The sequence below is a fragment of the Odocoileus virginianus genome, chromosome 2, assembly GCF_023699985.2.
Source record: "Odocoileus virginianus isolate 20LAN1187 ecotype Illinois chromosome 2, Ovbor_1.2, whole genome shotgun sequence".
NCBI classification, from domain to species: domain Eukaryota; kingdom Metazoa; phylum Chordata; class Mammalia; order Artiodactyla; family Cervidae; genus Odocoileus; species Odocoileus virginianus.
The window spans coordinates 69,287,473-69,307,501 of NC_069675.1; the positions used below are offsets into that span (position 1 = coordinate 69,287,473).

At 54.4% G+C, this 20,029-nt stretch overlaps 1 protein-coding gene across 1 annotated transcript in view; it reads right to left on the minus strand.

Moving 5' to 3' along the window:
• Positions 1–8,597: 8,597 nt before the first annotated feature.
• KCNK3 (potassium two pore domain channel subfamily K member 3) overlaps positions 8,598–20,029 on the minus strand; it is a 39,783-nt gene continuing 28,351 nt past the window's right edge. The window contains exon 2 of the mRNA XM_020913826.2: positions 8,598–11,924. Within this exon, the coding sequence (XP_020769485.1) occupies positions 11,002–11,924 (923 nt within the window). The 3' untranslated portion in view covers positions 8,598–11,001. The remainder of the gene's footprint in view (positions 11,925–20,029) is intronic.

Sequence of the window (20,029 nt, forward strand, 5' to 3'; positions counted from 1 at the left end):
TGGCACTGTAAACCATCAATCTGCTGACTGTCGATCCCCTAGGTCAGCTTACACTTCCCAGAGCTTTATCTGGATGGAATTCTAGTCTGTCCTCTCTGCCTGACTTTTGTCACTCAGCATGACTGTGATGCGTCCATGTTGCAGGTAACATGGGCTCATCCCTTCATGTTGCTGAGTGGTCACTAGTTCTCAGCAGGGAAATACCCGGTTGGTTTATCCATTTACCTGCCGATGAACCTTTGGCTTGTTCCTGTGTTTTGCTATTAGAAATAAAGCTCAGCAGCTTGTGTTGATATGGAGGGAGCACAACTCAGGGAGCTGGCAGCCCCCTGGCCCTGTCACCCACTCCCTGCGTGCAGGTCCCCCCTCCCCGCTGAGCCTCAGTGTTCCCTTCTGAAACATAATGAGGGCTCATGGGTCTTGGGGTGCCTCCAGCTCCCACAGCTGCTGTGTTTCTGTGCCTGCACTGTCCCGGTCTCCCAGGGCCTGCCCCACCCTGCTGTGCTCACGGTGATGGGAACTCTGGGCACCTCGCCATCCTCGCCTTGTTCTAGAGCTCTGGGGAGGAAACTCCCATTCCTCATCAGTTCCTGCAGTCTCAGGCTAAGGAGTTCGCAAAGGCTGCTTGACTTGTGCACAAATCCCCTGCAGTGCTCACCCCTGTTCTCCAACGGGGGCTGGAGTCTATGCCTTGTGTGGAGCACCCCCTGCCACTGGCAGCAGAGAGCTGGCCCTCAGTGAGCTGGGTCTTCCTGCCTTGGAAGGCGGGGGGCTCGGGCTGGGGAGGTGCCCCTGCTCTCCCTCCCGGCCTCCCAGCAGCCTCTGCAGTGCCCTACTTAGACCCAGGGAGGGGTCTGTCCATCTGTTCACCACAGTGGGCTGGAGGGGGTGGGGCGGCCACAGACTCAGGACGTATCTGTGGCGCCAGATCTGGAGGATTAATCCCCAATCATTTGGGTCTTGGGAACACTGAGCTCTCTCACGTCCCTGCAGCTTGTCACCCCTCCCCCTCCTCTCTCCTCCTCTGCCCTCAACCTCCTGCTCCCTCCTGGGGGCTCCAGAAGGGTGGTGCTCAGGCCCTGTCTTCCAGAGATTGCTGGAGCAGCCACCAGTGCCTAACTGCCTGGGAGGGGAGCTGGGAAGGTGAGAAAACAGTGGGCACAGCTACCCAGAAGGTGTGATAGCTAGTGTGGAAGGTGGGAGCCCTAACCCAGGGTCAGAACCTGGTTCTGCCACTTGCCGGTTGGCTGGGTGACTTTAGGCAAATGATGTGACCTCCCTCACCTCCTCTCCTCTTCTAGGAGATGGAGACAATTGATGTGATGAGGGATGTGATAAGGATCTGGTAACACATCTAGGCCAGCTCCTGGTATTTGCTTAATAAATATTCTGTGTTCCACCCACCCCAGCCCCAGCTGACCTAAGGGACCTGGATATCAGCGGCTTCCTGTGGCAGATTCCAGCTCTTAGGTCATCTAAGTACCCCAGTGATTGCCCCCTGCCTCTCCCCTCAAGGGTAGACCAGTTGCCTGAGAGAGGAGCTGAGTTTGAGCCAAGAAGTGAGAAGTGGATGAGATGAGTGGTGCTCAGGCCTGGAGCTGGGGCTGAGATGTGACTGGGCAGAGCTGAGCTAAATGAAGATGCCCAAATGAAGTAGTGGGGGAAGGGGGTGAAGGCTGAGCTAGCAAAGAGGCACCTGCTATTTTCAGCAAGTCCAAATCCCCAGCTCAGGTCACTGACATCCCAGGAGACTAGAGAGCTATGGACTAGAGAGGCCAATCACCTGTGAGCAATGATCAAACAGACAGTTTTAGAGCACAGATAAAAGGAAGCAGTAAGTAGCCGGAGTCAGTAACAGTTCATCAAGAACATGCTGGAATAAATGTCACCCCAAATGAAGGGTCTTCGATTTGGTTTTGTTCTCTTCTGATATTTTCATCAAAGCCTTGAATAATGGCACAGGAAACTGGATTATCGAATCTGTGGGCGACATGGAGCTGGGAGAGAGCGGGAGAAGATTTAATAGTGAAACCAGGCTTCAACATCCAGAACATCATCAAAAGCCTGACACCAACCAGATGAGATTTCTAGTAGTGCTAAGTCAGCAAGATCTTACACCAACATTAAGCAAAGCAACTGCTTCGCTACAGTGCAGGAAAGACCTGGCTTGAAAGGGACATAACAGGCATTGACTGTTTCTCTTACCCTGGCATTTGCTATCTGGCATATGCATGGTCAAGGACAAAGAGATGTTCTCAGTCTTCCCCAGGCTGGATAAGTAAGCAGGAGATCAGTCAGGAGGGAGGCTCACTTTAGTTAGGAGTTTTCAGCCTGGGGGAGAATGCTGTGGTTTCCTCTTCCCCAGCCTGGCCAGGTTGGAGCCGCAAAAACTACCAGGAGAGCTGGCATCTTCTTCCCAGGTTACATGTCTACTTAGCCATGAACTTGCTCTTCCACCTTCCGCTTATTTGAACAAGTCTGATAAACACTGGGGACAAGTGGCAGGGGCCCCTGGGGGCCATTCGCACTCCCTCCGTCTGGCATGGTCAGGATGTGTGGGTGTCCGGTGGGCCAAGGGGACACTGGAAGATGGCTGGGCCACCTTTGGATTTTTACAGATTCCCCCAAGAGGGCAGGCTGCAGGGCCAGAGGAGGCTGGCCCCCACAGGCTAGAGCCTGAGGACACACTGGGCTGCCCCTCTGTGGGAGAGGGCCCTGGAGAGGCTCCTGTGTGGGTTCCGAAAGCCCCCAGAGGAGCCCTGGAGAGCCAGCACTGGGAGCCAGGCCGCGCGGTGGGCTTCCATTGTCTTTTTAAGTCTTCCCCCCAGCCTGAGACAGTGGAAGGACCAGAAATAGAAGGAGGGGGTGGGGGAGAGGAGCATGCCTCCTTCCCTTTCTAAGTCCCTTCAACTGAAGGATGGTCTATTCTAGGAACTGGGAGAATACAAGCATTAAAATGGATTTGAGATTAAAGTTTTAAACTAGACTAGACGGGGACTTCCTTAAACCCAAGCGTGACCACAAAGCTTTGGGATTGGCCCCAGCTGTTATTTAAGAGACAGGAATGGGAGAAGCAGGCTACTGTTGCTAAAGGCTATGGAGACAGGAAAAAGTCCACTAGGTTCAGACAGTGCAGTAACCCTGCGGGCTATGGGGCTTTCAGCTGCCAGTAATGGAAATCCATCTGGGACTTACACTTTCTGTCTCCTGTGACAAGATGGCCTGAGGTCAGGGGTTCCAGAGGCTGCTCACTGTCACAGTGACGAATGAGTTCTGCTGTCTGCTCCTTCTGCCAGCCTCTCTGTGCCCACAAGGTCTTCTCTCATGACTGCCAGGACTCCAGGCATCACATGCAGACCTGGCAGGGCCCGGTCAAAGTAGAGCAGCAGTTCCTCTTCTGGGATTTCTTTTAGGAAAGCCTCTCCCAGTAGCCCCCAGCAGACTCCTCTGAAGAATCCATTAATCAGAATGGAACACACACATACTAACCCAATCTTTGGAAAGATGCTTGAGGTCACTGAGACTGGCTTGTTTCCTGGAACTGGGGTTGGGGAAGGGTGAGCACCCGAGGAATGTCTCCCTCTGCCTTCAAGGCAGAAGGGCACAGGGATGGCTCTTGATTAGGTAGCCAGTACTGTCTGCCACAGGGCTTCCCCGGTGGCTCAGCGGTAAAGAATCCACCAGCAATGCAGGAGAAGCAGATTTGATCCCTGGGTCGGGAAGATTTCCCTAGAGAAGGAAATGGTAACCCACTCTAGTATTCTTGTCTGGAGAATCACATGGACAGAGGAGCCTGGCAGGGGGTTAAACCCCATGGGCAGAGGAGCCTGGCAGGGCTTACAGTCCATGGGGTTGCAAAGAGTCGGACATAACTGGGGGACAAAACAGCAACAACAGTGTCTGCCACAGTGGTTCACACGACAAGCTCCAGGAGAGTTTTGCCGGGCTGCAAGCTCAGCATGAGGTGGCTGTCCATGTGTGAGATGTGCTCTTAAGTTGCATTAATAGGAGCATCCAAAGCAAGGGAGGGGAGGGTCATCACCTCTGTGTGGCTGGACCACCCAAGGCAGATCAAGCTTCTGGGGAAGAAGTAACCAGAAGCTCTTCCAGAGAAGGGCTGATGAGAGGTCTAGATGCACTGTTTATGGAGGTGTGGATGAAAGAATAGGACGTTTAACCTGGAGAAGACTGGGAGGTACCTGTCCATGTGGGGAGCTGTTCTTGAATAGAAAGAATATGGCCGATGTCTCCATATGGTCATTAGAGATGCTTTTCAGTGAATGAAGGGGCTGCCTCAGAGGGCAAGGGTCCCGTAAATGAGGCCGGATGGCCTGGTAGGTAAGATGCTGAGGGTATTTTCGTTTTGTGGGGAGGCTGGATTAGAGGCCTTCCAGTCAGGGATGTGCACTGAGTATTGTCAGAGATTCCTGGGTGGGGCTTTGCCACTTACTAGCCATGTGACCTTAGGCAAGTCACTTAATATCTCTGAGTCTTACCTTTCCTATCTACCAGAAGGAGGGAGGGTAACAGCATTTGTCTGCCAGGGTGGTTGTGAGATCTGTCAATTCGGGGGTACACAGTAGACCCTCAATAATGAATAAACCCTAGATTCTCGGGCATGTCCTTTACCTTTGGAGAAGAGTTGGTACAGTACCTTCTGGAAGCCAAACTTCTCCTTGGAACTTCTTGTGGCCTGGAATGAGGGCAGAAGGAGAGTTTTTATGACAAAGGTGAGGACAGAGCACAACACAGCCCAGGCCAGGCTCCTGCCCAGCGGCGGCCTCGGTCTCTCTCCCTAGTTACACCCGTGCAGTGGGAGGACAGAATCACTCAGACCCCAACACTGGGTCCAGAGCAAGCCCAGGGACCTAGGCCTTCTTCCTACCACTCCGATCTGGTAGTCAGACCAGAATATTCTGTGGTCAGGGATGACTTGTTCACATGCTCCCTCTTCAGTAAACGAGAATTGTGGAAGCATGTTGACTTGGGGACGTGGCTTGGGTCAAAGGCATGACCATTTCCCAGGGAACCCCTGGACCTTCCAGGTGAAGGGCAGGGGCTGTTTTTAAGGGTGTTCTGCTGCCCTTAATCCAAAGTCCAGGGCTCTGGGTAGAGTTTGCTCAAGTGAAGTGGGTAAAATGTTTAGGGTAAAATGTCCTTGTCTCCTTCTGCTAATGAGTTCTGTGAGCCACCTCCACCTGGGGCTCCCCAGCCCGGGGGACCAGCCTGGCATGCTCTGGGGGACAACTGGGGCCTAGAGGTACTGGGGCCGAGCAGGAGCCCTCACCCAGCACATCCATCTTCAATATGAAAGTGAATGTGGAACGGTCTGGGCTCTCAGGACCTTGTATCTTTCTTTAGTTTTATTATCTGTAAAATCGAAGTGTTAATCCTCACCTAAATCACAGAGTTGTCCAATGAGCCAATAAGACAATGAAGTGAGAGGGCTTTGTAAATGGAAAATGCCCCTTGTGTGGACTTTGGGGAGTTCATAGCCAGAGAAGATTATGGAGAAGATCATGTCAATTCCATCATAGCCCCAATCCTTGTGGCGGGGCGGGGGGGGGGGGTGGGGAGCACCACCTACAAGGCCCTTCCTTGCAGCTGGGCGACAAGGGGCGGGGGTGTGAGTCTCCTGGTGTTTGTCCAGATGTAGATGTGGGAAATTGCCAGCACTGGAGTGACTCAACCGCGGAGATTAGCAGCTTTCATCTGAAATCAGGGAAGTCAGGGAAGGCTGGGCCCTTATTCTGTGTGGGTGTGTGGGAGGGGGCATGGAAAGTGAGACTATATCTGGATACCAGTCCTGGCTATCTTGCCTCATGACCTTGAGCGTCTCACTTCCTCTCTCTGAACCAAAATCACTTCCTCCCTTCCTCTGAAAAAGAGGAGCTGGACCAAAAATCTAGAGGAGTGTGCATGTGTGTGTGTGTGATTCTTTGCAATCTTTGATCAAGGTGATGGCAGTGCCTGAGGCTGTTATTCCAGTATCATTGGGTGAGAGCCGGGGACCGTGTCCACTACAGACTGGGCAGTTCAAGGGCCCCTCAGGAAACAGAGTCTCAGTCTTCTAGCCTGAACTCAACTTCGGGAGTGAGGGGGGCTTCAGCTTCCACCTACTCAGTGCAGGTGGCGAGGTGTGCCCTGGGGTGGGGCTGTTGCCTTTTGCTCTGACAATATATCTGTTCTGAAGTCCTTCCTTGGCCCTAGACACCCCTTCCCTGCCCCTGACTTCCTGAGATAAGTTGTGGTGAAGCTGTCGGCCTTGGGGGGCAGTGCTGAGCCTGAAAAAAGAGCTAAATGGTTCGGCCAGTGGGCGTGTGAGGACCTGAGGTGGAACAGAACTTCTTGGCTCCATCAGGATCTGTCATCTTTGAAGGGAGACATTTTTAAAGTTAAGGCCTCCCCTCACCAAGGTCCCAAATAAGAAACCACGTGTCCTAAACAGCTCAATGGGCTTCCCAGGTGGCACTAGTGGTAAAGAACATGCCTGCTAAGGCAGGCGACGCAAGAGATGTGGATTCGATCCCTGGGTGGGGAAGATGCCCTGAAGGAAGGCATGGCAACCCACTCCAGGATTCTTGCCTGGAAAATTCCATGGACAGAGGAGCCTGGAGAGCTACAGTCCACAAGGTCGCAAAGAGTCCGACATGACTGAAGCGCTTCAGACACATGCAAACAGCTCTACAACTTCCGCCAAACCTTTGCTGAAGACATGGCCCACCCTGGGGACAGGATGGCAGTGAGCTGGCTGAGACCGTAACCTTCCCAGCCAACAGACCAGGGCTTAAATCCTGACTCTGCCACCAACCCACTGCCTGATCTTGGCAAATGAGTTGCTCCAAGCCTTGGTTCGAGCTGATGCATAATTGGGAATGAAATATGTATTTCATAATGCCATGGCCTTCAGTTAGAGAAGGAGTTATAAGCTAAGCTCCTTTTAGAATTTATTGAGGGGGAAAGGTCAACCTTCTCCCTTCATCAGACAGAGATTTCACTAGGTCAGCTTCCCCAAAGTGCGCTCTGTGGGCTCAGGGTATGAGGAGATGCCGTGCAAACAGGAGAGCTGGTGCTAGGAGTTCATTTGGGCAGCACTGGTGGAGCCTAGGTGAACAGCTGTGTCTGGGGCCGAGCTTCTCAGACCCTTCACTGAGCTGAGATGTCTTGGGATGCTCCACGTGTGAGCAATGTTTACCCTCACCCCACCCCTCAGGTTCATCTGACCAAGAAACTCTCTTCCCATAAGGCACACCATGGGACACATTTTGGGAAGTTTCCATTGCAGGCCCTTTTCCCTTTTAGCTCCTAGGAAGCTTCGGTCTCCTTCTGAGGCCAGCACTGAGGCACCATATCAGGCGAGATCGTGGTATTTTTATACCCTTGCCTGCTCTATGGTGCTGGTTTGCTATTTTTGTTTTGCTGTACATATACTTTTTAGTGCAGGATGCCTCAGAGGCTGGGTGGAAGTGAGGAGACTGAGGGAGGCATCATCAGAAGATAAAAGAGCCCACGTGAGGACCACGGACTGTTCCAAGCCCTTAGGAGCTATGGGCAGGGGCTGGGATGCTGTTTCAGCACTGCTACCTTTCAGATCACCCCTCGGAAGACTGGGACAAATGCAGCCCCTGGGGAATTTCTTCCAATTCTGATGATTTTGCTCTAGGCAATGAAGAAAGGAAGGCAAGGGTCAGCAAGTTTATGTCCTATAGAAACTGCTTAGGAAAGTCGAAGCAATCTCGGACCGGTCACTGCTGACCTCAAGAATGACAACTGTTTCTTAACTTAGCTGTTCTAAGACACACAGAGGCAGACAGGCTGCGGGCGGGAAGCCCTGGCTTTTGATGAGGTGTCTTAGGTACAGGTGAGCCAATGGGAGCTTGAGTCCTGCGGTGGCCAACCCAAGGGCTGAGACCAAGCAGTGTGATCCAGGGGCCTTCCCCCAGCTACAGGGAGCAGCCAGGAACACCTCAAAGGCTGGCTGTGTCCTGCTTCCTGTAGGTGCCACCACTTCTTTCTCCGATTCCTGAATCCCCAGTAAATAGGTCTTTCTCTGTATCTTTCAGGTGACCTATGTAGGTAGGTGGGAGGACTGGGATAAGGTGCTCCTGCTCCTACCCCTTTTGTTTCTCCAGTGTATTTTGATCTTCAGGGAGCAAACCATTAGTAGGGAGAGAAATCAATTTAGTGGGCTGTGACCAGCATTTTATAACATGAACTAGAATAGAAAGCATTAGAGTGCACTGGCTGTAGTACAGGTTTCATGAAAGACAGGAACACAGACAGGCATGGGTTGTGGTGTCAAAAGCCACTGTGGCTTGCACTTGGTGACATCTGGAAGCCAGTGGCTAGCTGATTCCAGGCACTGGCACCAGCTGGGCAGGGCCCATCTGCTCCCGGGTCTGTCCTGGGCTCTGGGGCCCACTTCCAAGCTGAGCTGACCCTCCACACCCAGAGAAAAATGAACCCCAAAGAGACGTGCCCTCTACATATCTCCCCCTGAGATGCGTTTGCTGTGTGTGTCCGCAAACCCCGGTGGGGGAGTGGCTACTCCCCAGCAGCACCAAGGGTACATGATAACAGAGGCAGCTGAGCCTGAGCCTGGTCTCCATGGACAGTATTTATTAGGCGCCATTCTCGGTGTGAAGACAGATACACAGGAGGGGCTGAGGGCAGGCCGTGGCAGCTGCGGCCTTTGGGGTCCAGGGGCTGCCCGGGGTGAGGGTGTGGGCGCAGGGGCGTGTCACCCACACGTATTGCATATTCTGTGGCAGTGTGCCCAGGCATAAGGCATTGGGGAAGCAGAGAGGCTGCCTGCAGTGGGAGGGGTGAGGGAAGCAATTCTGGCCTTCCAGTTCGCTAGGAAAGACCCGGCCGGAGACGGAGCAGCCCACTCTGTGAGCGCCATTCAGCCTCCTTCCCCACCATCTCCCTGCAACTTTGGTTGTGGCTCCCTCGGGACTGACGGGACGGGACCCCTCGAGGGCAGGGTCACACACAGGACAGAAGCAGCTGGCACTGCCTCACCTCCCAACATAGACACAGAGGGCAGCCCCAGGTCCTGGGCCCCGCTGTCTATGGCACCTGGGCAGCCAGGTCCTCCCCACTGAGACAGGACTCACACAGACTTCCTCCCTCCCGGAGGAGCCCAGAGACTGAGCATGTGGTCGGGGTGGGGCTGGGGCTGATCGCCCTGGGGGCCCCCACTCCAGCTTCCCTGAATGCCAGGGCCGGCCCTGCTCAGCAGTGTTAAGGAGCTGACATGGGCACAGCAAGGGGGGCCAGTCCGGAGGGGGAGAGGCCCCTCACCCACCCCTCAATGCTCTCCTGAGTCGCGGTCCCAGTTCCCGCTCTGGGTGCCAACTGTGAAGAGCCTAGGATCGCACCTCCATCTGCTGCCCTCCACCTGGGCTTCCGGGTCGCAGGTGGGGCAGGCAGTGGGTACAACGGGGAGGGCTGTTCCTTGCTGCAGCTGTCGTTTCTCTCTAGCTCCTTGGGACACAGGTACCATCGCTGTCTGTGGGGCCAGAGATCATGTCCCAGGAGGACATGCCTGCGGCTCTCTAGGCTGCTCTGCCGGATTCCCAGACTCCTAGAGCCCAGCTCCTGGTCTTTCTTCTGTGAGTCCCAGCTTTGCTTACCCAGCCCTAAGGATTCCCCTGTTTGTACGGAGGAAGTTCAGAGACTGCGCGGGGCAGGGGTGGGGTGGGGGGAGCGTCCTGCCCTGTGTCAGCAGCCCGCTCAAAGCCCTGCCTCGTGGCCAAGTGGAGGATCGGCTGAGCCCAGCACAGGCTCAGTCCTGAGCTCTGGTCCTGGTCTAAGGCCCAGCTGCCCACCCAATTCTGAGGTGTGCAGGCCAGGAACTTCGCTTGCAAAGAACAGGTAGAGGAGTCAGAAGGCAAGAGCACTCGGGACAAACAGCCTGTGTTCTTGCTCCCCTTTGCCTTTTGTTACCTGTGTCACCTTGGGCAAGTTGTGTCACATGTCTGGGCTTCAGTGCCATCTGTAAAACCGGGATGAGAACTCCTGCCCTGGTGACCTAACTGGGGGACGGGACGGGGGGAGGTTGAGAATCAAACAAATTGGTAGAGAGGACAGGGTTTCCAACTCACTCCACAGATCTAAGAGTCAGTGATTAGTAGCAGCAGCGAGGGACCACAAGGAGGAAGTTTTCTGTTTGATTCCAAGGGCTGTCTGATCTGGAAGGCTGGGTCTACCTGCAAGGATGTGCCTGCAGGCCAGTTAGCTCTCATCTACCAGGGGGACCATCCAGCAGACTGTTGGGCCCCTACCTCCCCCTTCCCTTCTCCACCCCTCCTGCAGCCTGCCTGCCCTTGCTTCCATCTGCCTGCCCTCTGGGGACTAGCTTTAGGGACTGCTGGGTTTCCATTTCCTTCAAAACTGCAAAGCCATGCAAACACCAAAGGGAGTGGGAGACTGGGAGACACGGCTGGGGATGAGGAAGGGGAGTGGGACTGAGTGGGGGTGACCTCGACAAAGACACCCTGACTTCTGGAGCCAAGGGAAAGTAGGAGACCTGGAAGGACAGAGGTATAAATAGAGATGCAAACTTACACGGAACACTAATTTCCCTCCGGAAGGAGGAAGGGGAGGGGTTGGGGGGGAGTCTGGATACCAGCAGGGGCCTCTGCGAACTGGCGAGCTCCTTATTTTTCCAAAGGGATGGGAGGCTCCCAGCTTCTGCCTTCCCTCCTCGACTCCCCTCCCCCCAAGTTTCACATTTCTCGGAATTTGCAGGGCGCAGATGGGGACTCCGGGGTTCCTCAGAGCCCCAGCTCCTGCCGGCTGGTGCAAGCAGGCACAGTTGGAGATGGGGGCAGGGGGAGGGTGGTGAGGGGTGTAGGGGCGCCCCCACGGGGCCGAAGGCGGCTGGGGCAGCCTCTTCGCAGACCCCTGCTGCTTCTGGGGCAGAAGTCCCCTTCCCCCCCACCCCGCCCCACCCCGCCCGTGCTCCTAGGTGCTCCAGGCCCCGGAGGGGTGCGTTCACACGGAGCTCCTGCGCTTCATGAGGCTGCGGAAAGTGGACAGGCTGTGTAGGCCCGTGGACACGGAGCTGATGGCGGAGCGCGGCGCCCCGCTGCAGAGACAGCGGTGCGAGGGCGTGTCGCTGTAGCGGCCGCCCCCTCCCGGCGATGAGTGGCTCTGCTCGACGCACGTGTCGGACGTGGAGAGGTCCCGGGGGATGATCATGGGGATGGAGTACTGCAGCTTCTCGCGGCTCTTGTACCAGAGGCACGAGCACATGGACTGGAAGTGCAGCACTTCGGCGTAGACGTTCCGGAAGCCGCCGCCGCCGCCCGCCGCGGTGGAAGAGGCGGTGTCGGTGGTGTGCGCGCTGCCGCCCCCGCCGCCTGCGCCGCCCGCGCCGCCCCCGCCGCCCGCCTGCCCGTTGCGCGTGAGCAGCGCGCGGTGCTCGGCGTCGCGCTTCTCGTCCTCCGCGTTCATGGTCATGAAGCGCAGCACCACGAGGTTGAGGAAGGCGCCGATGACCGTGAGGCCCGTGAGGATGTAGACGAAACTGAAGGCCACGTACTGAGGCTGCGTCTGCAGCGCCTGGTCCTTCTGCAGCGCCACGTAGTCGCCGAAGCCGATGGTGGTGAGCGTGATGAAACAGTAGTAGTAGGCCTGGAAGAAGGTCCAGTGCTCGTAGTAGGAGAAGGCAGCGGCGCCGATGCACAGCGTGCTGATGCACGAGAAGAAGCCGATGAGCACCATATTGGCCATGGACACGTCGGCGCGCCGCATGCCCAGCCCCCTCTTGGCCCTGTGTAACAGGTACTTCACGAAGGTGTTGATGCGCTCGCCCAGGCTCTGGAACATGACCAGCGTGAGCGGGATGCCCAGCAGCGCGTAGAACATGCAGAACACCTTGCCGCCATCGGTGCTGGGTGCCGCGTGGCCGTAGCCTAGGGGAAAACGGGGCAAGAGGAGAGAAAGCACATGTTGATGGGGCTGCCCTTCCAGAAACCTGCCTCCCTTCCCCCTGCTCTCTCCTCATCTTCTGCCACGGTGATGCAGAGTCTGGCCTCTTTTTCCGGACAGGGAAGCCTGGGGCACTGCAGCCCATGAGGTCGCAAAGAGTCGGACACGACTGAGAGACTGAACTGAACTGAAGAAAACAACACACAGTTATGGGCGCATCCTTGTCCCCAGACACTGTGCTAGTTCTTCGCTGATGATTTTTCGTTTATTCTTCTGACCACTCCCTGGGGGTTGGTAAAGAGGAAGAGGAAGCAGGGAGGGTTAAGTGCCTTTCCAAGGTCACACTGTTTGGAAGCAGAGCAACTTGCCTTCAAATTAGAGTCTGTTTGATCAAAGACCCGACCTTTTTCTATACCCAGAAGAGGAGCTGACTGGTGCTGCTGTTGGGAACTTAGTCATGGATACCATGAAGAGCACTGGCGAGTCAGTTGGGAGACCTGGCTTCTAGTTCACTGCCTGTGGGCATTGAACCTGTTCCTAGTCCTCTCCAGGCCTGGGTTTCCTTCCTATAAGGGAGGAGGTTGGACTTACTGAGTTCTGACATCCTGGGATTCGATGTGAAGGGAGGGAAACTGGGGTTCCTTGGTGAGTTCCTTGCTGCCAGCTAAAGCGTGGGGTGTAGTTCCCCACTGGGGCTCCCAGAGGCAGCCAGCCCACTCGTGTCAGAGAAGGGGAAAGGAGACAATCCCCTCCCCCCATGCCTTAGTGCTCCATGGTCCTCATCAGACTCTGTTTGGGGCCCTGTGGTCATCCTCTGTGCCTGCGCCCAAAGTAGGGTCTGTCCTTATGGGGAGGTGGTGTTGCCTTTGTCAAAGCCAAGAGCCTTCCATGTGTTACTATCACCAGGCAGGCAATCTCAACCCATACCATGCCGACCCTGCCCTTCAGTCCTTACCCAGCCAGGAGCCAGGCAGAGGCAAAGCCTCCCTCTGAGCCAGTTATCACATGGCCTCAGTCAAGAGTTCTGCCTGGAGGACTTCCCTGATGGTCCAGTGGACAAGAATCCGCCTGTCAACGCAGGGGGCACAGTTTCGATCCTTGGTCCGGGAGGATTCTACATGTGTTGGGGCAACTAAGCCTGTGTGCCACAGCTACCGAGCTGGTGTTCTAGAGCCTGCAGGCTGCAACTACTGAGCCTATGTGTTGCAACTACTGAAGCCCATGCACCTGCCTAGAGCCTGTGCTCCGCAACAAGAAGAAGCCACTGCAGTGAGAAACTTGATCAACACAGCAAAGCGTAGCCCCTGCTCACCACAACTAGAGAAGTCCGGTGCACAGCAGCAAAGAACTAGTGCAGCCAAAAATTAAAAAAAAAAAAAAAAAAGTTCTGCCTGGAGACATGGAGGGGAAAGGACCCTGGATGGAAACTCAGAAGCCATTGGCATAAGTTCTGGCCCTGTCACTAGTGGCTGTGTGACCTTGGGTAAATTACTCCCCCTCTCTGAGCTTGTTTCCTCATTTGTAAAATGATGTCTGCTGGTCCTGGCCCTGCTTCCTTCACTGGGTTATTAAGATACTTATTACTTTTATCAACAAGGTTATTATAATAAAGTAATGCTTTCTATTTTCCCCTCCCTTCTCAGCCTTACTAAACTTAATCAAATGCTTCTTCTTCCCTGCAGCCATCCTGGATTGCTCACAGCTGGAAGTGATCCCTGCCTTGAGTGGCACTGAGAATGTTCAGCTTTGAAGTCCAGGCCCTGCTCTGTCACTCAGGTCCCCCAACGACATATGAACAGCTAAATACTGACTTGGGGTCTGTGGGAGTGGACATTGCTGGACATTGTCATGTTCCTCCCTACCCACCCCCACTCCCACACACATTGCCAGCCAGGCCTGTGGAGTATGCCCCAAATTCATGTGATGAGTTGATGCAAAGCGGGATACCATCTGCCTTGGTGTCTGATCTGCATGCAAATCCCTACTCTCCTATGGACTGTGTGTGTGTTTTGTTTGTTTTAAAAAACTGTCTGAGGGGGACCTCTCTGGTGGTCCGGTGGTTAGGACTTCTTCCAATGCAAGGGGCATGGGTTCGATCCCTGATTGGAGAACTAGGATCCTGCATGCCACTCGAGGTGGCCCAAAAATAAAAATAAAAAGCCTCCCTAGCCTTAGTTTCCAACATCTGTTAAATGGGGCTAATAACTAGCACCTGCATCACAGGGCTTTAGGGGAAAAATAAGTGAGAGAATGTGTATAAGGCACTTAGTATAGAGTCTGGTACATATCAAGTGCTTGATAAGAACTCCCTGTGATTAATAATGAATGAAGCACCAGGTTTCCTCCACATTTCCAAGAGATCACCTGGGCTGGTGGACAGCTCAGTTCCAGTAAAGTCAGCATCGCTGTGAATATTAAAGCTTAGGGAGGTCTGGGGAGTGTGAGGTTGAGGGCTGCTCTCAGATTGGGTTCCCCTGCTCCCCAGCTATGGCATCTAGCTGGTGACGGTGTCATCCCTTGCCAGGGGCCTGAGCTCTGGAGTCGCTGGGCCTGGCCCGTCTGGGCCCCAGCAGGGTGAGAACAGATTGTGCCGGCCAGCTTGGCCACGGCAGCCAGACCACAACTCACCTAGACAGCCGGGCGGGCCCGGAGCCAGAGCAGCTCCTCATCCTGTCCTTCCCTGTCCCCCAGCGGAGGGTGTGGGGGAGAGCCTGGCACTGTGACTGGGGCTGAACACAGATTAGGAGGCATGGACCAGCCCCAGCTTGACCACATGCTGGCTGTGTGACCCTGGGCAAATCCATTCCCCTCTCTGGACCCCTCTGGTCTGCTCTGCACTGTGGGGGTTTGAGCTTCAGCTGTTAATTCCCACCCTGGCCGTCACTGCTACAGCTGCCATCAGGAGTAAAGGAGAGAGAATTCCCTGGTGCTCCAGGGATTAAGACTCCATGCTTCCATAGCCAGGGGCTTAGGTTTGATCCCTGGCCAGGGAACTAAGACCCCAAAAGCTGTGTGGAGCTGCCAAAAAAAAAAAAGAGAGAGACTGGACATGAAAGTACTTTGGAATTTGTGGAGCTCTCGAAGGAAGGAGCAGTGAGAAGATCTCACAGGGGAAAGCCGGCCTGAGAATGTAGTCCTGAGATCAGGAAGTTCCCGTGGGGTCAGGCAACTGTATCCCACTGTTTGAAACATATGCCACTGTCACCACCATTGCCACCTCGTCTTGTGTTTGTTCATAAGCTGGGACTGCTCCTGATTCTCCATCCTTTAGGAAAACCCAGTGCCTTCCTGTCTGGCAGCCTCAATGCCCACTGTGGCTGCCCACAGAGTCCCCCACCCCCACCGCAGAGCCTCATGCCCCTGCTACAGCCACTGCCCTCTCCAGGGTGGCCCCTGCCTAGACATGCCTCACCCTCTCAGTCAGATGCCCCCCAGGGCCCACTCTCCCTTCCTACCACACGCTGAGGCTTCAGATCTTATCCTTCAGATACATTTTAAACTTTAATGCTCAAAAACTTCCTACAAGGTCGTTATTATGACTATCTCCATTTTTTATGGTTGGAATAATGAAGGCTGGAGAAGCCTCGTGAGTTGGCCAAGGCCTCTAGACACTCTGACTCATCGCTCATTCCAATGCCTCAGAGCCAGTTTCTCACCCAGAAAGGCAACCAGGATGGGAAACTGAGGCCACAGAGAAGAGCACCCCACTGGGAGCCCCGTCTCCGGGCACTGCCCTGAGCTGGACGTGGCAGAAATGGCAACAGGGGTGTGATGCCAAGGCATTCGGATGCTTTTCCGAGGATCGAGCCTAGGGTCAGTGTGCTCCGGCCCCTTCGCCTGTTCTATTGTCACTGGGTGAAAGAGCGAGGGAGCCAGGAGGACCTACTGACGTGGGCACCCAGCTTGTAGGGGAGCCAGCTGGGGTGGAGCCTCTCCCTGGGGGCCCTGGAACTTCTGGGAAGTAACTGGGAGTTTGGCAAGGCCTGTCTGCCTGCCAGCAGGCCAGCCGCCTGCCCCAGTGCTCACCCCCATCAGGCTTGGGTTTACGAGGGAGAGAGGGACGAAGGGAGTCCCCACTTTTTCCTTCCTGTCCAGCCCCACGCATCTCAGGGTGAGGGGCTCCCTCTGTTCTTGTGTGACCCTGAGACACACAGAGGCTGTGCTCTGGGGCTGATTCTCTGAGGGTCCTCCCTCACAGTACCTGATGACCCACCAGCCAAAACTCACGTCCTGACCAGGAAGCTCAAGCCCCTGCCTATCAGAGTCCTTACTGGGGCTGCGCCTGTTGCCTCTTCTCCCAGCCTCTTTTCCTGAATCCAGCATAGACTTAATGATCCTCAGAGCCAAAAAGTCCTTACTGATCATATGGCCTAGTCTTTATATTGTACAGATGAGGTAATGGAGGCCCAGAGAGGGAGAGTGACCTGCTCAAGGTCACACAGCTAGCAAATGGCAGAGCCAGGACTATAACCTGGGATATTCAATCCCATACACAATGCTCTGTCCTCTGCCCTCTGCCCTCTGTCTCAGTATAACCAAGGTTGACCTGTTCATTCAACCAGAACCCAGCAGCCCCTGCTTGGGAGCAACCCAGCTAAGAGATGCCTAGAAACCTGGCTGGAGCATAGCATTTACCTGAGGAAGCCAGGTGGCTGGATGTAAATAGTTATTAGGAATATTTTGAGAGAACAGGAAAAATTAGGTGGGATGGGAACCTCGGGGCCTCAGTTCTTCTCTTTTCTTCCCAACATCACCAAGGGGCTCAGAAATTGGCTGAAGCTCTGTCTTCCAGGGAGACGCAGAGGGTTGTGGTCCAGTCCTCCCTCTTACTGAACTTTGTCTCCCTGTGGCCTGTTTCCTTCTAGTCAAAGCACAAATAACCAGCCTGAGCCCTTGGTAATGGCCTTGGCTGGGTTGGACTCAGCTGTGTGGTCCCATTGACCTCACATGCCCGCAAGCTTGAGTGCCTGACCTCTCACTCCTAGCCTATCTGGCAACATCATTAGAACACTTGCCACAGCCTTTCATGAAAGAACAGCATGGGACTAGGAGACTGGAGATGTGGGGCTCTGACCCGGCCCTGACCATAACCAGCTTGTGCCTTGGTCAAGCCCTTTTTCCTCTAGGGAGTTCAGTTTTCCTCATTTGTGACATGGAAAAATAGGATAAGATGAAAGGTCCTCACCTCTCCACCCTGGTTATGGATGCCTTTCTTTTTCAGTTTACGCACTCATTCATATAGTCTAAATTTTGAAGGATTTTACATATGAAATAAAATATGTTGATCAGTACAGTGTAGCTACTGCCTAGAATAGGCACTGAATAGATAATTGTGAAAAAATGAATTATTTTCCTATCAAAATTAATTAGGAAAACTTGTCAATCAGAATTTCTGATTAGCACGGGATAACTGATTTTAAGAGACTGAATTAAGTTATTGTTATGCTTTTTAAATAATGAAAATGGATATTTCTGTTTTCCACAGGAATCTCTTCAGTTTAGTGGTATAGGTAAGAGTAGCCTCTGGAGTCAAAGAGATTTCAACTGTGACCAGGTTATTTAATCTTCTAGGTGCCTCTGTTTCCTCATCTGTAAAGTGGGAATAATGATGCACTTAACTCATAGAGTGGCTATGGGGATTTGATAAGTTAGTTGACTTAAAATGCTCAGGATGTTGTGTGTTTAGTCGCTCAGTCATGTCCAACTCTTTGCGACCCCATGGACTGTAGCCTGCCAGGCTTCTCTGTTCATGGGAATTCTCCAGGCAAGAGTACTGAAGTGAATTGCCATGCTCTCCTACAGGGGATCTTCCCAACCCAGGGATCAAATCCAGGTCTCCTGCATTGCAGGCCAATTCTTTATTGTCTGAGCCATCAGAGAAGCCCAAGGATGTTGGAATCAATAAATATTAATCATTATTATGAATATTTGGGGGAACATCAAGATTAGATGGTCGTTAAAGTTCCTTTCAGTATCCACATTCTGAGATCAGTGTTGCCCAAAGGTAGATTTCCTAGAATACTAATTTCATGGACTGTTAATAACTGTTGGGTGAGAAAAGGGTTGCTTAGTTAAATTAAATTGCAGGGAATGCTGAATTCAACTGGATTCTCTGTCATTTAAGTGGAGGCTTTATCAGAGCCCTACACGTGTTTGTGAGCAAGGTCAGACAAAGTTGGGAGAATGTGCTTACATTTTCCTGCTTATGTAACCTTGGAATGCTTCTCTTACAGTGCTTATTGCTGGACGAATGTTCCTTGGAGCAACAGTTTGGGAAACATTCTTCTGTAGCATCAAGAACTCTATGATTCCTTATTCCAGGTCCCTGACTTTGAGATTCTCTGGTGTCCCGCATCTGGTTGGCCCAGCCCCTCTGTAGATTAGAAACACACAGCCCTTGGCAATGCCTAGCTGCAACCCGTTTCTGGGTTCCCCGCAGACTTAGTTATCTAATGTAAATACGGCCCTGGCCAGGCTGATGTTTGTCCTAAGAGAAGGTGGATGAAGTGACCTGTGGCCACAGATGCCCACAGGCTGTGCGCTCTGGGCCAAGCTGGGCTGATGCAAAGCTGCACGTGGGGAGGAGGTGTGACCTCAGGATGCTGTCTGGGCCTGGTAGGACAGCCAGAGAGGACTGGGGGCTCGAGAGAGACAGGGCAGTTCCCAGGGACTGGCTGTGAGACCCTAGGTGCCCCCAGAGGGGGGTGGGGCTCTCCTGCTGGGTCTGCAGAGGGCACCTCAGAAAGGCCCACGGAGGACTCACAGGCACAGACAGGGAGCCACCCCCTTGGTACAGAGGTGGCAGCAGCGTGAAGCCAAGAAGTAGGAATGGAGGCACTGCTGGTTCCTTCGGTGTGTTAAAGGAGATGTAGCGGAAGGAAGCTGGCAAGAGTGCCCAGGCCTTCGGGAGGGAGGCAGGAGAGAGGCTGCCCAGCTTGGTGGAGATGGGGCTGGGAGGCAGGCCTTCTCCTTCCATCCTCCAGAATCCGGCTCAGACCTCGCCTTTTCCAAGGACCTTTGGAGTACCTTCCCAGGGCTGGAGGCGCCTCTCCCTCTGCCTAGCTCCCAGGCCTGGATTTGTGCAGAGGAGTTCTGCAGGACTCTGAGCTTCTGGAAGGCCTGCAAGTCCCCTTGGTGTCTGGCACAAGGCCTGGTGGGTGCAGCTGCTCAGATAACACTGTTCAGCCCAGACAGCTGAGAAGTATGAGATGTGGATGAGAGAAAGCTCCTTTAGACACCCAGGGTTGGGGAGGGCGGGGAGGAGAGGCCATTGTGACTCACAGCTCCTGCCCTCCCCGTGGCCCTCAGGCCCCTGCGAAATGAACTCAGCTTCAGGGCCCAGAAGGAATCCCCTCTGTCCCAGGCCTGGCTAAGGCTGGAGGTAGGCCTGGGAAATCACTCGTGCCTCAAGGATCTGGGCTGGGAGGAGGGACCAGTGCGCAGAACCGGGTCTGGAGTTTGTCCCCCTCCAGGCCAGAGTGCCAGGGAAGGACAGTTCTCAGGCACAGCCCCCCTCCCTCAGCCCTGTCCCTCTCCAGGGCCTCTCTTCCCATCTTCCTGGCTCCTCTTCCAGCTCTTGTTTCTATTGCCCACCGTGGTCCTCCCCCTTCTCCACCTTCCTCCCCAACTTTCCCCTGTGGGGGCCTTCTGCCCTCTCCTCTTTCTCTCTTTAAGCTCGCTGCCATCCACAGGTGCCCCATGACTCTGGCTCAGGGTCAGTCCCCCTGATGTAGGACAGTCCCCCTCTTCCCCCCTCCCCAGGCCCACATGGGATTAGGGGGAGTTGAGGAGGGGGGGGCGGTGCTGGTGTCATGGAAAATCGCCGCGGCAGCCAAGGTCAGTGTTTGCAGACACAGCCTGGCCTGAAGCCAGGCCTGCCTCCCTGGCCAGCTCCCTCTGGCCTATCCCAGAGGCCAGCTTTGCACAGGGGCCCTTGGAGGCACCCCAGGGCTTTTCTGGGTCCCAGGGGCCAGGGAGCCATCCGTCCTGGAATATGGGAGACTATGTAGTTCAACTCGTTCATTTTACAGATGGGTAAACTGAGGCCCGGAGAGGGGCAAGGACAGACCCAGGACTGAAATCCAGGGCA